We start from the raw sequence: 17,955 nt of genomic DNA on the forward strand, positions 1-17,955 counted from the left end.
AATCCCCTCTCCAGCTGCAGCCTCCAGGACATCTCCTTGCCATCCTTTGCTTCCCACAACAGTTAACCCCAGATTTTGTCCTTAGCTCCTTGTCGCCAATCAACCATGAGCTCCCAGATCCACCAGAATTATTCCACCAAGGTCAAAGCTGCTATCACCCACCTGATCAACCTGCATCTGTGGGCTTCCTACACCTCCCTCTCTCTGGGCTTCCATTCCAGCTGCAAAAGTGTGGCTGGCGATGAGCTGCCGGGAAAATGCAAGGGCACCAAACATCTCTAGAAGATCCAGAACCGGGGCTGCAGCTGAGTCCTCTTCCAGGACATGAAGAGGTGGCCTCAAGATGAGTGAGGTCACAGTCTGGGTGGCAAGGAAGGGGCCCTGGCCCTAGAGGAAACCCTGAACCAGGTCCTGCTGAAGCTGCACGCCCTGGGTTCTGCCCACAGAGACTCCCGTCTCTTGGACTTCCTGGAGAAACACTTCCTGGAAGACGAGGTGAAATTCATCAGGAAGGACAACCACCTGAGCAACCTCCTCGGGCCAGCCTGAGGCAGGGCTGGGCAAGGCCTCTTTGAAACGCTCAGCCGTAAGCATGACTAGAAGCCTCCAGGGGCCGCACCTTCTAAGGCCCTGCTGCAGCTCCCTGGCCTCTGGACATCTGCCTCCAGCCCCATGGCAGCTTCTTAACCAACCACAAACCCTGTCCCAAGATGCAGACCAAGTGTCAACAATAAAGTTTCCTTTTGCAGAGACAGATATACAAGAGAACGTGTATCTTAGATAATGATGTACATGTAGACTTTAATGGAGAGTGTCAAATGGGAAAGATACCAACTCTGAAGTCAGGCATACTTAAGTTTGAATCCTTATTCTGCTGCATATTAGATGTGTGAATGTTGCATATATTATTTAACATTGTTTTTAAGGCTTAATTTCAACACATGTAGAGATAATGAAATCTACCCTGTAGTTACCATTCCAAATCAATGATATAGAAAAAGCCTACATCCTGCACCTGCTAGGTATTCAGGAAATGGCAGTACTTATTGCCATCAGCTTGTTAGCTTAAGGTCATTTGCTGTCACAGGGTCACTAATGGCCACAGGGATCCATTTACACACACACCCCTCACTTATTTATTTTAAGCCTAACCCTTCTGAGAACACTGGAAGTGTTAACTTAATGCTTGAGTAAAATGCTATAGAATCATTGCAAAATTTAAAGAAGCCAGGAGAACAGAATTATAGGATTTAAAAATAAGTTCCCTGGAAGTTCCCTTGTGGCCTAGTGGTTAGGATTCGGCGCTTTCACTGCTGTGGCCCGGTTCAATCCCTGGTAGGGGAACTGAGGTCCTGCAAGCCGCGAGGCACAGCCAAATAAATAAATAACAAAATTAAATTCCTTGACAAATCACCTTGCCTGTCCCTGTGCCGCAGGAAGGACAATGGTTGGATCCATTCCAGTCAAATGAGACCATATCGATTCTGAAAGGTTTCCACAGTTAGGATGATTCCCCAACTCTCCCTCAGATGCCCAGTTAACATCTCACGTACAAAATGTACATGAATATCTAATCGATTTCCCTTACATTTTAGTTGAGCCCATTTGGTTTTTTCCATTGTCTTTAGGGCCTGGAACACATATGACATAATTATTAAATCACTTCTCAGACTTCTTTTCCTTAGCATCATAAACCTTTCATCACAGATCCAATTTTTCCCATTTTTAATCATCTTTCAAGTTCCCTGTGTCACCTCTGTAGTTGTAGAGATTGAAAGAGGTCAACAAATCCCATAAGAGAGAAAACGAGCTAATGGCCATTGTGTTTTATATTCTAATTATATGTCAGTATTATGCTGTTACTTTAATGATGGCCCCATGTTAATGGCATGATTTTAAATACAACTAGATTTTCTCAATCGTCACACTTACACTGTATATCTACCCCAACGGTTTGCTTGTCTTTGCCTATAAAATAGTTCTTAACATTTTACAGCACTTTATAGTTTATTTAATAGTTCTACATGATCCCTACAACCATCCTGGATTAAAGCAAGTATTAAACCAGGTATTATTTTTTACAGTTTAAAAAAATAAAAAAGGAAGTTCCGAGAGTTTCACTCCCCCAAAGGCATGTAGTTAGTAAGTGACAACCAGAACCAAGACAGTTCAGCTGACATCCTTCAATCCAATGCGCCTTCCATTCTACAACCAAAATACACATACAACACTTTGGGTACACTTACTGAAATAGATGACTTTGTTATCACAATCCTATGGTTATGTCTGCCCTTTTCATAGCCTTTAAATTCATGTTCCATGCTCTTTATGTTAGAAGAGGTTCTACCCTGACCTTCATTAAAGCTTTTACCAAAATAACTCTTTTATTCTCTTTCTAGAGCAAGTAAAGAGAACTTATCAACTTCCACTTAACTATGACATTGATCATGAGCATTTATTTGCTCTGCTTCCCAAAACCCTCTTTTAAATGAGGGTAATTTTTTAAAGGGAAGTATGAGTCCACAAGAATAAACAGACTGAGAGGGTAGACAGCAGAGTTGAGAGGAATATGTAGATGCTGTTAGAATGTAACATGCAGACTGGATGATGTAGCCAGTTAGACATTTATCAACCAGAACAGTATCTGGAATACAAGTCAAATCCAAAAAGATTCAATAATGTTCTCTCAGTAAAATTTCTAGTAAGAATAATCTAAATTATCTAATAGTCTAAATAAACATTCAGTTCATAAAATGAACTTGAGACATTTCAGTCACCACGGCTCAGCTCTGAAGGACTGGGCTCAGGAAGACAGCAACAACAGCCAAAAATGGTGGTGGTGAGAAAATGGCTGCTCTGGGACCAAAATCAGTCATCGAACCAAGTGTTATTTGACTACAGTTTGCCATAAGACAAATTTTTTAAGGAACAGATCAAACTGCATGAAAGCTGGGTACCTCTGGAGATAATATAATTCAACAGGTTAAAATCCCTCAGACTTTAATAGAAGTAGTAAGAAAATCAAAGTCAAAACCCATGAAAATAAATAAAGATAAAGCTAAAATCAGAAGCTCTCCATGCAAAACTCTCTGATGAGTATAAAATGTCTGATGACGGATGACCATAAAAAATGATGTAAAAACAGATTCATTTATATAAAAGGCTTCTCAACTGGTACAACCCTAGGGGACAAAAGAAAGATTAGAAGATAAAGATAAAGACAAAAGAAAGATTAGAATAAAAATATTCAAATGAGAAACTGAGACCTCTGACCAAAAGCATAAAGAGAGACTCTCTAATACTTTTCGAGAAAGATTAATTTGCAAAAAAATAAAAGAGAGAGAGAGAAGGCAAAATGAAGTATAAGCTAAATTGAGAGCTAAAGAAGAAGAAAAACAGCAGTGCTATAAATGCGGAAATGAAATCTCTAGAAGATGAGATTTTTGCTAGTTTTTTGGATGACTTAGATGATCCGACCTGTAGAGAAGATCTACACTTCCTTTCCTCAAACTGTGGGGAGATAAAGCGGATAGACTTTATCAGAGGTGCAAAAGGGAGAAATAATTCCATTTCATGAGAAAGCCGAAGCAGCACTAGATATAGCTGAAGAAGCCAATAATGGTAACCTCCAATTAAAGAACAAAGAAGAGAGGTGGGGAGTACCAGGAGAGAGAAAACACAGCGCTGAAAACAATCGTGGTGGATCAACCAGAATCCCTCAACAAATGGAAATCAAAAGGTCACAGATTTAAAGGAAAAGGAAAAGGAATTAAAGCTGCCTAGGCTGCGTCTGTTTAAGGAAAACTACAGTTTCAGAGCAAGAGAATGAAAATTGACAGTTAATGATAAACATGATAAAAAATGAAGCAGCTGGAAGGTAAAAGTAGACAAAGAGTCTTCATCAAAACAATAGAAAACACAATGGTGCAGGAGACCAGTAGGGTAGCAAACAAATTTCTAGGTATTCAGCTGCTTCTATCTTTGGAGGTTTGAAAATAAGAAAATCAAATTAGACCCACTTCAATATCCAGCTGTAAGAAAGGAAAGATTTGTGTGTGTGTGTGTGTGTGTGTGTGTGTGTGTGTGTGTGTGTGTGTGTGTTTAACCTGTGTGTGTGGTTTAACCTGTCTTTTTGTTGTTGTTGTTCAAATAAAGATTTTTTTAATGTATAGTTCTGCTTGTGTTATTTCAAATGATTCCAATATCAAAGGGAATGTATTTCCACTAAATTGCCTTCGTAATATAAGAATATATTAGTAAAAACCAATAAAATGCATACCAAATAAAAAGAAAAAACAAAAGAACTCAATCAAAGAGGACAAATACAACTCAAACTGTCCCACTGCTTCATGGGAAAAAAGGTTCAAAGTTTAATGAAAAAATACAGGCTGCTAGAGTGACAGCCTTCTTTTCCCTTTCGGTCTAATTGCTGGCAAAAGGATGCAGAGGTAAGAAAATCTAATATTATAATTAAAATCTCCCCCCAAAATCAACTTTTCTTAAAATTACACTCAGGAAGATATATAGTAGCTTTTTGAAGGTCTAATTGGCTTTATTCAATGATTCATGAATCAGGCAGCATCCCATCTATAGGATAGATGGGCTTTTCCTATAACAGCTTTAAATGAAAATATGCCTAGAGAACTATGCTGACCAAACTGTAGTCTAATCATTTTTATTTGTTCCACTTAAAATAAACAGCTTAGGGCTTCCCTGGTGGCGCAGTGGTTGGGAGTCCGCCTGCCGATGCGGGGGACGCGGGTTCGTGCCCCTGTCCGGGAGGATCCCACATGCCGCGGAGCCCCTGAGCCATGGCCGCTGGGCCTGCGCGTCCGGAGCCTGTGCTCTGCAGCGGGAGAGGCCACAGCAGTGAGAGGCCCGCGTACCGCAAAAATAAATAAATAAATAAATAATAAATAAATAAACAGCTTATAGACTTGCACCTAAAAGACTGTTTTCCTCATGTTTATCTTCAACGTTGCTTCAGTGCATCCTGCTCACACTGTAAACATCTGTCTAACTCTGGTTATCTGTGACATCTGAAAAGAAAAATAATAAAGCACATGGCATGGTTTCAATAACTCACCATTTGAAAAACAAAGTAGGAGGCAGAAAAAATGCTTAAAGATCTAAGTTTTTATGCCTGAATGTGAGAGTATGGTGTCATTTTCAAAGGTTTTGAAACATAACCTAGAACTGCAAGAATACTGTTCAAAAAGAAAAGCGGAAGGCATGATTAGCTATAAGATGAAGGCTTCCAGAAAGAGTACTAAACAGATGTCTGAAGACTCCCAATCCTACCAGAAAAAGGACTTCAAGCAAACTAGTCCCCTTCCCATATCCTCCATTTATAAAAATGAGATGCCACTGCCCCTGGCCAGAAACTCAAACAAAGCAGAAAGCACCTGCATGTTGAAGACACAGGTTGAAGGTGCTGAAAAGGGCTGCTTCTCCCAAAATGTTTCCCATGGTCTATGGTAGTAACTGAAATTCTACCGTGAGAAGTCCATTTTTAGACTTTTTTTTTCCCTCGTATAGAGAGATACGTAAAGAATAGGCAATGGATATAGACAACTTAAAGGATTTTTAAACAAACACAAGGAACCATTATCCAGATCAAGAAATAGAATACCGCCGACGCCACAGAAGCCTCCCTACCAACCCCAACGCACACCTACTATGCGCCCTCCCCAATCATTCCCCCTCATCTCTCCACTGGAGGTGACCGCAGCCCTGATTTTTGTAATAATCATGTCCTTGATTTTCATTTTACCATTTAAACATGCATCCCTAAATAACACAGTTTACTTTTTGTTGTGTTTGAACTTTCTATGGATAGAATCATACTGAGGTATTTTGGAGGTATTCACATAAGGTTTCAGAGATTCATCCACTTACAATATTTATGTACTCATCCCACTGTTAATGGGCATTTGAGTTGCTTCCATTTGTGGCTCTTCTGAACAAATACAGCTATGCACATTCATGCACATGTCTCCTGATACACACGTGCTAGAATTTCTCTAGAGTATCTTCCAAGGTTGGAAGTACTGGAGCGTCAACTTTACTGGAAAATGACAAACTGTCTTCCAAAGTCAATATACCAACATACGTATACACCAACTGTGTGCACAACAGAAATTCACTCTTTGAATTCATTCATGGTCTTCAAAAATTCACCACTGTAATGGAAATCCTACTAGGAGAAGAACACCCCATTAAGCTAGGTATACTCTTAGCAGAAGGTCTGCCTTCAGAATGGCAGTTGAGAATTGGACCAGAGGTGTACGCAAAGCACAGCTAATTCTGGAATAGGAAATAATGTCTAAAGAACAGTCCAAAGCAAAGAGCCCCTGACTGGAAAACCAAGTCTGGATGACACATTGCAATGGCAATGGTGATCCTTTCATGACATGTGGCCGACACCGAGATGGGGGAGAAAAGCAGATTAATAACTATAGGGAACAAAGCGCTGGAAAGGGGAAAAGACTGTTTTATGACTTAACTTAAGGCCACCAACTTTTAAATGTTTAGTAACTCAGATCACCACCACTGATTATTCAAGAAATAGACTCAATAAGTAAGTTATATTATACCCAAGGATGACTTTTAATTTCTCAGGAAAACAAAGATATATAAATTCTGTTGGCAACCACTGCTATTATGTCTAACATTCAAGGAAAAAAGAAATTGGACTTTATTTTACTGAACACAGTTAACTAAGCTTCTATCAACAACAAATTTCAGATAAATACTAAATCTAGGTACCTTGGTTACACATTAAGCAGAACTAAAATCAGTGGTAAATTTGGGATAAGATGCTGACATCACCAAATCAAACACTGTTACTTCCTACTATTCCTGCATTTCCTACTGAGAGAAATAGCGTTGCCTTAGACAAAAACATGATAGAATAGGATTCAAATCCAGATCTGTTCTACCGTCAAAAGTTATATACTCTTTAGAAGACTGAAATGCAAGGTGGAGTAATTATGCCACCTCACTCCACTAATCTAAAAATGGTTGTAAAAGTTTCAGTTATACAAGATAGGTAAGCGGTAGAGATCTACTACACAGCAGAGTACCTGTAGCTAACAATACTGTATTGTATACCTAAAATTTGCTAAGAGGGTAGATCTTAAGTGTTCTTACCACCAAAATTAATAATAAGATAAAGCAGATGGGAGGAAATTTGGGGGGTTGATGGACATTCTATGGCCGTGACTATTTCACAGGTACAAACTTAATCCCTGAACTCATCAAGTTGTATATGTTAAATATGAACAGCTTTTTATATGTCAATAATACCTCAATAAGGTTTTTCTTTTTTAAAGGTTGTGAAAGAATGTAGCAACTGATAAAATTTAACACGCTTCAGAAAACAAAGCAAAATTTGAATTTGTAAGAGGAAATATAAGAGAACATATCTTTGTGATCTGGAGGGAAAGATGAATTTCCCAAACAAGGCACAAAACAACACAAACTGTAAGACAGAAAGTTGATAAATTCAATTACATTAAAACATAAAACCATGCACCAAAAGATACCATTACAAAAGTAAGAGAAAAATCCCATAATAGAAGATATCTGTAAAAATAAACATCAAAAGTATCAAGAATATATTAAAAACATATGTCAATGAGAAGCAAACAAGCCAAATGGTCAAAGAATGTGTGCAGGCGTCCACAGAAGCAAGCTAGCACAGCACAAAACAGATGCTCAGCCTCAACAGTTAGCTCAGGAAATGCAACCACCCAGGCCTCCACGCCAGCTCAGACACTCACTCACAATTTTATACTAGAGTACATCATTAGCATCATTTACAACCTCTGCCCCACTAAACCCAAGCTTGAAATGCTCCACTCTATGGCCACCTCTTCCCCACTTTCCGACTCATACCCCTTCAAGGAGGTCAACAATCCTTCTGCACAGAGAAATCTATAGTCCACTGATCCCACTGTCTTTCCTCTGCCCCTCACCTCTCTCGTGCCTGCCCGTCTCTCTTTACCCAGCTTGAACGCAACAGCAATCATCCTAATCACCCCTTTTATTTTCTCACCTCGTTGCATTTGCTGGGCTGAACAACGATATAATCATGATTAAATCCTACTCTCCATCCCTCCATACCTGCACCCACACAGCAGGATGTGAATGGGGGGAAAACACACCTTTTCTCACCTTAAATTCATGACCATCAACCTCCCGTGGGCGGCCATGAGCACCCAGCAACCATACCACATCTTCCTATTTCATTCAGTGTCCCACTCTCTAGACAGCTGTTTCTTTTTTTTTTTTAGTACTTTTTTATTACTGAAATGCAGTTGATTTACAATATTATGTTAGTTTCAGGTATGCAGCAAAGTGATTCAGTCTATTTTTTCAGACTATTTTTCATTATAGGTTATTATAAGATACTGAATCTAGTTCCCTGTGCTATACAGTAAATCCTTGTTGCTTATCTATCTTATGTACAGTAGTTTGTACTTGTTAATCCCATGCTCGTAATTTATCCCCCTCCCTTCCCCTTTGGCAAACATGAGTTTGTCTTCTATAGATAACTATTTCTAACTTCTACTCTCTCCTCACATTTCCAACACCTCCTCCCTGACTCTCACTGACAGCTTTCTCATTTCACTAAGAAAACAGAAGCAATCAGAAGACGGCTTCCTCAAGCCCCCATCACATCTACCCACCTACTACCTACACCTATGCCCAAATATTCTGGGTTTCCTCCAATTACAGTTGAAAAACTGGCCCAGCCCCTGGCAGTGGGCAATCGCTCCATCTGTACAAACGATTCCATCACCTCACGTGGACCAAAGAACACAGATCCAGCAATTCTCACCTCTTCTCACATTATTTTTGACCTCTTTTCTGGATCTTTCTATCAACAGATAAACATGCAATCATTTCTCCCATGTTTAAAAAATATGTTTTGACCCACTTCCTCCACCAGCCCATTATTCTCCTTCCCTTTATAAACAAAATTCCTCAATATTAATAGTTGTTTATACTTTCTGTCTCAAATGTCTCTCCTTCCATATTCTTTTTGAATCCAAGAAGAATTTATCCCACCACTCCAACAAAACTGCTGTAGCTAAGCTCACCGGTAACCTTATGTTGTTAAATTCAACTGTCAATTCTTGGTTGTCGTCAGCTGTGTTTGACACAAATCCCTTGTTCTTCCTGGAAACACTCCTTCATTCCTTCTTCATTCTCCTTGCTGTTTTTTTCTCATTTCCCTAACCTCTAGACACTGTGGTACCCAGGGCTCAGTAGTTTTCTACTCAATAACTCCCTTGGTCATCCTCACGCATTCTCATGACTTTAAATACCATCTGGCATCACACAAATGTTTATCTCCTGTCCAAACCCGGGTCCTGAACCCCAGATACCTTTATCCAACAAGCTACTTGGAAATATTTCCAATACTTCCTGTTGGGTGTTGTGCTAGGTCTCTTGCAGTTATCACTCCAGGTTCACTCTCCACCCGTCCCCTCTCTGTTCTGCCCTAGGAGGTTGATCTATATGGATCACAGCTTCAGGCTTCCCTTGCCTTCTGACTTCCAGTAGGTTAGGCTTATGGGGGAGCTTTGGAAGGAGAATGAAGGAGAAAAGGAGTCTAAGACCAGAGCACTTATTCCCCTGTCCCTCTCCCTGTAGAGTCACCTTTGCTGGCTACATCTTTAGACCGAAGGTGATTCATCCTCTCAAGGCAAACTTCTCACATGAAGCTCTCCTTCAGAGTTCTAGTAACAGGGGTGGTAACATCTCTGCCTTTACCTGCCCTCCCAATGCTGTACTATCTTTGTGCTTTCCCTACGTGCTACCTGTAACTTTGGAAATGCTTCCTTCATTAAAACTTCTTTATATTTATATTGACTGTACCATCTAGTTCCTACAGGATTTGGACTAATACAGATGTCTAACTGGCATCTCAATTTTAACACGTGCAAACTGAGCACCTCCTATAGTTTTATCCATCTCATTTAATGTCAAACCCCTTCTTCTAGCTCTGCAGGCCACAATCTTGGTGTCATCCTCGTGCATCTCTTAATCTCACACCCCACATGTGCAAGTCTGATCTTATACCCTACATTTGCAGTTCTTTCAAAATAGATCCGAAACTCAACCATGTTTCACCACCTCCACCGCTACCACCCCTAGCCCCAGCCACCATCAGTACTTGTCTGCATTGCAGTCGGCCCTTCATATCTGCAGGTTCCACATCCGCAGATTCAACCACAGACAGAAATCTGCAGATACAGAACCCACGGAAACAGAGGGCTAGCTCTACTACACCATTTTATGCAAGGGACTTAAGCATCCACAGATGTTGTTATCCACTGGGGGTCCTGGAACCAAACCCCCATGGATACCGAGGAACAACTGTATTTCAGTAGCCTCACTGGTCTACCTGCTCCCTCCCTCACCAGTCTTCAGGTTATTCCAACTCAGCAGCCAGAATGATCCCGTTAAAACAAGAGTTAGCTATATCACTCTTCTCTTCAAAACCCTCCAGTGGCTGCACACTTCACTCTGAGTAAAAGCCAACATCTTTAGAATGGCCTACAAGCCTCCAGGCGATCTGGCCACGCGACGCATCTCTGACCTCACCGCCTGCCTGCTCACTTTGCTCCAGCCACGCTGGCCTCTCTGCTATTTCCTTTACTCCTATCTCAAAGCCTCTGAACTTGCTCCCGCCTCTGCCCGGAACACTCTTCCCACAGATATCCTCAATGCCTGCTCCCTCACCTTTCTCAGGTCTTTTATTCAAATGTCATCTTATCAGTAAGACTTTCTCTGGCCACCTTTCTAAAATTGTAAAGGCCCCTCCTCACTTCACTTCTACCCTAAGCAATTATAGCCATTTGACATCTTACATAGTTTCCTTTTCTTTATTCTGTGTCTGCACCCTCTAGAATGTCAACTCCACGAGGCAGGTGTTTGTGTCTGTTCTGTTTCACTTGTGTATGCTCAGCCTCTGAAACGGTACCTGAAAATGGTGGGTGCTCCAATAATTGAAGGAACCTCAACTAGATACCACTCAATCAATTGGCCACAATAAAAAAATTTTTTAAAAGCCTAACAGGGCTTCCCTGATGGCGCAGTGGTTGAGAGTCCGCCTGCCAATGCAGGGGACACGGGTTCGTACCCCGGTCCAGGAAGATCCCACATGCCGCGGAGCAGTTAGGCCCGTGAGCCATGGCCGCTGAGCCTGTGCGTCCGGAGCCTGTGCTCCGCAACAGGAGAGGCCACAACAGTGAGAGGCCCGCGTACCGCAAAAAAAAAAAAAAAAAAAAGTCTAACAGTGCTACATATTGGCAAAGACGGCGGACTCTAGGAAGTTCAGCTCATGTCCTCTTTGGAGAGCATTTTGGCAATATCTAGGAAAGTTTACAATGCGCACGTCTATGATGTTTTTACTGGGTTGTATATTTATTAATATAAACAATGATAGTATACTAAAAAAATCAGAATCATTCCAAGGAGTATGGTCAGTGATATTTTTTCTGGGTTGTATATGTATTTATACAAATAAGGACAGTATACTAAAAGTCAGAATCATTCCAAGGAATATGGTCAGCCTATCTAGAGGACATTCTTAATATTTTATGATCACAGAATGAACTCCACTTCTCAAAAGTAATCCAATATAGCCTACCCCACCATAGAGGAAGAAAGCACGGAAGCTCTTCTCAGGCTTACGCTGTAGTGAAAAGAAAATGATAGATCAGCAGCAAACTGGGAAAGAAATGTAAGCACATATCAAGATGTGACAGTTGTGATCTCCCAAGAAACTAATCACTGATAAACAAACCACTTAAGAAATCAGTAAGCAAAGACAGACTACAAGAAAAACATACATATAAGACCCAAACCATGCCAGGCTTTTAGTTATAAATAAAACGCTACAATAAATAACCAAAATCATAAGCCAATGTGCATAACTGTTGGATTAAACTAGCATTCTGAATTGCTTTCAAACATTTATGCAGTCTCTTTTATTGCCAGATACCGTCCTAGTAACTTGACTACACAACTGATTCAATTAAATCCACTGGTAGGCAGTCCACATGTTAATTTTATGCACTACTTCAATTTGCCCCCTAAATCTTTTAGTGGGACAGCTGGTAAAAATTGAAACTGATGAGCCCACATTTTATCCTTCTCCTATCTTGGAAAAAAGTGCTTATAAATCCATAACTGGCCAAAATGCAGGTAATGAGAGGGAAACACTCATCTGAGTGGCAAAAAGATGAGCTACCAGTCCCTGAACAACGAGTTGGATGCCATCATCCAAACAAGGGGGTTACGCTACGTGGCATAAACATAACAACCCCAGGCTGAATCTGCTCTCCTACTCAAATCTAATACTCTCTCCACTTACCTCTTCGTTTCCTACTCAAAGGGTTTATTCTATTAACTTGGAAGACAATTCATCACTTTATGATACTTAGTTTGGTGCAGACATTCAAAAATACAGGCAGATGAGAAAAAAGAAAGGCACAACTCAACAGCAACATAAAAGCTGGGGAGAAGAAGAAATTCAAAGCCAACTGTCTGAAAATATTACTTTCACTTTATTTCCGTTTCTCATAGCTTCATCCTTTAAATTTTTTTTAACCTGGCAACTTTTTTGAGGTAATTGTAAATTCAGATAGTTATAAGAAATAATACAGCAAGATCTCCTACACGGTTGGCCCCGATGATAACATTTTGCACAACTATAGTATAATATCCCAACCAGGAATTGACATTTGACATAGATAGAATCCACTAATCTTATTCGGATTTCCCGTTTTATTTGCACTCACTTTTACGTGTGTGTATGTAAGAATTTGTGTGTCCACCACCACAATCAAGATATTGATCGGTACCAGCACTGCAAGGATCCTTCGTGTTGCCCTTTCATGAGCACATCCACCTCCCACCCACTCCCCATCCGTAACTCCTGAAAACCAAAAGTCTAGCCACCATTTTTCCTTTGAATTCTTATGCCACACGCTGGTAGGGAACAGCCCTCTATACAACCAGCTCTGGTCCATTTCCTGTTACTACTCTCAGGCTTCACACTGCTGTGCGTTGCTCAACGGAGTCAATCTTAAACAGCTGGTCAAAGAAGGGATGAGTGTCTCCCCTTGCTGACAGAGAAGACTGTCCAAAACCAACAAAGAAAGTATCAGTATTCAGACACATATGGCTACAATATGTGCCTCCCCACTAATATGTACGTTCTTGAGTATAAAAGGAAAAAAGAATGTATATTCTAGAAACTTTGTAAACCTTTGTATAAACTTCAGTACTAATTCCTCTGAAATCAAAGAAAACACTTCTGTTTCTCAGCCTACCCAATTTAGAGGGGCATAGTTTAGCATTTTTCATTCCTATAAAGCCTTTTACCTTTCAACCAGGACTGAAGTCTTTCTACATCAGTACATGGAAACCCAGATTTCCATTTAAAGAAATGTCACTTTTTCCTTGCCAACCATTAGACACACTGTCCTTTACCTGGATTTAAAATCCAAAGAACAAACAATCAATTTCTAGTTATTAAAATGCTATTTAAAAAGGAACATAAATGCCTATGCAACTTTCATAGCACTAAGCAGTCCGCACGCAACTGGAATTCATACCTGCAGAGCTGAGGAGAACGCTGAAATCTGTCCCCCTCTGTGATTCTCCACTTTCATTATCGACCTCTTTTTCAGTATCTTGATATCGATCCCAGTTAGAAACTATCTTCCTTTTAGAATAATTTCCCTGTTCTTCATTCTCTTCTCCATAGGTCTCTGCATCACTGTCATCTTCGACCTGCAATCATTAGAGACAAATCGATAAGCAGGCAGTGGAAATCTTAACCTTAGTAGCCTTAGCAGTAAAAATTTTTAAAAACAAATGAAAACAAAAAAATAGTACATAGGTATAAAGAGCACATCTTATAAACCAAGCTTTATGCAAGTATTAAATAATATTTCAAGAGAACCCCACTACATCAGAATGTACTTTCAGTGTAAACTCTTCATTTAGCTGTGCAAAGGAAATCTGATGAGATCCTACCTAAAATCTGTGTAACTGAATCACTGAAGTCTACCCCCAATGTAATCCTATTTCAAGAGTTGTTTCTTCTTACTGAAATAGTCAAGGCTGTAAGAGTCTTAAATTCAAAAGACTTTAGGATGGGAATTAGTTCTTCCAGTTTACAGATTTTACAAACACATTCCGTAAGTATATTTTATAAGCTTTAAATGGGAACCTACTCAGATGCATTCCAGAGAACAGTTTCCAGACTTGGGCATTAAAATATTAAGACAGCATGCAGAAAAATGCAGAATGTGAGAAATTACAAAAGATAAAGGGTCTAGTTTCTTCAACAAATAAATTGCAAGGAAAAAAAATGATGGGGGAGGAGGGAGAAACCTATAGATTAAAAGAGCTTAATAACACACCATTGTAAAGCAATTATACTCCAATAAAAATGTTTAAAAAAAAAAGCTTAGGGCTTCCCTGGTGGCGCAGTGGTTGAGAATCTGCCTGCCAATGCAGGGGGCACGGGTTCGAGCCCTGGTCTGGGAAGATCCCCCATGCCGCGGAGCAACTGGGCCCATGAGCCACAATTACTGAGCCTGCACATCTGGAGCCTGTGCTCCACAACGAGAGAGGCGGTGATAGTGAGAGGCCCGCGCACCGCGATGAAGAGTGGCCCCCGCTTGCCACAACTAGAGAAAGCCCTCGCACAAAAACGAAGACCCAACACAGCGATAAATAAATAAATAAAGCAAACTGTCAACAAGTAAAAATAAATAAACACTAAAAAAAAAAAAAAGCTTAATGGACACGTAACCATTGTAATGTTGGGAACTTATCTGTACTCTGATTCAAACACTATAACTAGAGAAAATCACTTATAAGACTATTGAAGAAATGTGAACAAGACATTTTCTTATATTAAGGAAATATTGTTATTTTATTTACTTATTGTTTGGTGTGATACCATTTTTTTTTAATGTTTTTATCTTTTAGAAATAAATATTGAACTATTTATGGACGCAAAGATATGACATGTGGGTTTGCTTCAAAATAATAGGTGGAGAGGAATTGTGGGTAGAGATGAAATAAACGGCATAATTGATCATTTCTGAAGCTGGATGATGAGTACATGGAAATTCATTATATTATTCTATTTTAATATGTGTTTGAAATTTTCCATAATAAAAGATTAAATTTTAGGGGCTTCCCTGGTGGCACAGTGGTTGGGAGTCCGCCTGCCGATGCAGGGGACATGGGTTCGTGCCCCGGTCCGGGAAGATCCCACATGCCGCGGAGCGGCTGGGCCCGTGAGCCATGGCCGCTGAGCCTGCGCGTCCGGAGCCTGTGCTCCGCAATGGGAGAGGCCACAACAGTGAGAGGCCCGCGTACCGAAAAAAAAAAAAAGATTAAATTTTTAAAAAGCTGTATATAGAATCTAAAGATACAATTCAAAGGAGTATCCCAAAGATTATAAAATCCTTACCAAGAAAAGAATTTGTGAAATATATTAAAATAATCCATCTGTACAGGATGAGTTAGACTTTTTTAAAGTAAGTTTTTAATAACACAGAAACAGGCATGTACATTGCAGAAAATTAGGAGGGAAAGACAAGTAAAAATATTAAAACCCCACATTCCCATCACCTGGGAGTACCATTACTAACACCTTAAGTGTATATACTTCCAGATCTTTTACTATATAAATATTTATATATACTTTTTCTTGGTCACCAGAGTTATTCTCCACTTCTGCATTTCAGTAAATTTCATTTCACGTAACATCCAGACTATTTCCAAATTTCCCTAACTGACCAAAAAAATTTCCTTTACAGTTGGTTTGTCTAAGCCAGTATCCAATTCAAGATCATGCGTTGTATCTCAGTGCTTGTCCCTTAAGTCTCTTTGAATCTAGTACAACCTCTATTTTTATGACATTGATTTATTGAAGAGACCAGTACAGGTAGAATGCAAAAGGACCCATCTTCTGTCTGGCTGATTCCTTGTGGTGTTAGTATATTAGTTTACAGGAAATAGTGGATAAAAAAATTTTTTTAATCTAAACACCCAATAGAGTCAGGTATTTTTTGGCTAAAATACATCACAGATGGTGCTCTGAACCTTATATTACATCACATCAAATGACAGCTGATAAATTGCTAAGCCAACATAAGTAAAGCTGAGATTAACCAATGAATTTGGATGATGAAGCCTGATCCACCCACTGTATGGATATGTTTTCCCTGTTACATCTAGGAAATTGTCTGTGTAGTGTTATTTTGGGTCCACTACAAATTTCTAGTTCCCCAATCAACCATTCACGTAACAAATTTAACAGTAGGCAACAGTCCTCACCTAAATCAAATTTCATAAGTTTTCATGAAACAATGGAGTAACTGACCTTTCACAATCACTTTCAGCACTCAAGTATCATCATAAACCTCCTTGACAGCACACAAAAAAATGGCAATCCACATTATATTCTAGAAATTGCAGACACTGCCTGAAACCTAGAGGTTTCCTACCATTCCTGCAAGTTTCTCAGAACCATAAGATGCTGGCAGATTAAAGGTATGTGACTGAATGATACCTGCTATATAAATAACAAATACCAGGAACATTCCAAAGAAAATAGCTTCCCAACGGATGAGAATTTGGGGAATAGAACTACAGCTGAAAAATACTTGCAGGGTTTAATTTGAGAAAATCCAATATTCTTTTGCTGACCCACTGGGTGAACAGAGTTCAGAGAGTCTTTTCCAGTTAGTAAAAAACTTTGAACACAGATATAGCCATAGCAAAAATGTAACCCTGAGCAAAATAATTAGCTTGATGTGAAAGGATTATGATCTGAAACACCCAAGGAAGTATTAACACAGAAATAACCACTGAAATGGAAGACTGGAGACCTAGATAGAATTAATGACCCTGCCATCACCTCATTTAATATTTACAGAGTGTTTATAATAGGCTGGGCCTCACACAGCTGAATGACTCACTAATTCCCAAATTAGAAGAATCACTGAACAAGAATCTCATTACCTCCACCCAACAGTGGAGACAAGAAAAGTCGTCATTAGCCTCCATCACAAGAGGGTAGTAAAAGTAATAAAGTTTAGAATACATTTGATGTAACTTAGAGAAAGGTGTATCTTAAAAACTCCTAGAGATTTTATGTTTGGTTCATCTGGCAAAAATCTGGGACAAAAAATAAAATATGCATAGTCCCATGATGGAGAGAAAGAACAGAACAAATAAGAAAATACTGATGAAAGCAATGTGAAAACTAAATAGGAAGGCATCATTATTATGTTAACCTCATCATTATGAAATAAGTCTGGTGTATACTGTGAACTATAAGTCACTGATGAAAGAAATCGACAGTACAAATAAATGGAAAGCTAGTTCATGTTTACAGATTAGAAGAATTAATAGTTAAAATGTCCATACTACCCAAAGCAATCTACAGATTCAGTGCAATCCCTATCAAAATTCCAATGGCATTTTTCACAGAAATAGGACAAACAATCCTAAAATTCGTAAGGGAACACAAAAGACCCCAAATAGCTAAAGCAATCTTGAAAAAGAAGAACAAAGCTAGAGGCATAACACTTCCTGATTTCAAACTATATTACAAAGCTATACCAATTAAAACAGTATGGTATTGGCATAAAAACAGACACATAGCTCAATGGAACAGTATAGAGAGCCCAGAAATAATCCCATGCATATATGGTCAAGTAATTTATGACAAAGGAGCTAAGAATATACAATGGGGAAAAAAACAATCTCTTCTTTAAATGGTGATGGGAAAACTGGAGAGCCACATTCAAAAGAATGAAACTGGGCCCTTATCTTACCCCATACACAAAAATTAACTCAAAATGGATTAAAGACTTGAATGTAATACCTGAAACCATAAAACTC

The 17,955-nt window shown here is 39.4% G+C and overlaps 1 protein-coding gene across 1 annotated transcript in view; it reads right to left on the reverse strand.

The window, feature by feature from the left end:
- Window positions 1–17,955, reverse strand: part of AVEN (apoptosis and caspase activation inhibitor) — a 198,528-nt gene that overhangs the window by 145,903 nt on the left and 34,670 nt on the right. The window contains exon 2 of the mRNA XM_030844276.3: window positions 13,638–13,815. Within this exon, the coding sequence (XP_030700136.1) occupies window positions 13,638–13,815 (178 nt within the window). The remainder of the gene's footprint in view (window positions 1–13,637; window positions 13,816–17,955) is intronic.

Source organism: Globicephala melas, chromosome 2 (assembly GCF_963455315.2).
Source record: "Globicephala melas chromosome 2, mGloMel1.2, whole genome shotgun sequence".
NCBI classification, from domain to species: domain Eukaryota; kingdom Metazoa; phylum Chordata; class Mammalia; order Artiodactyla; family Delphinidae; genus Globicephala; species Globicephala melas.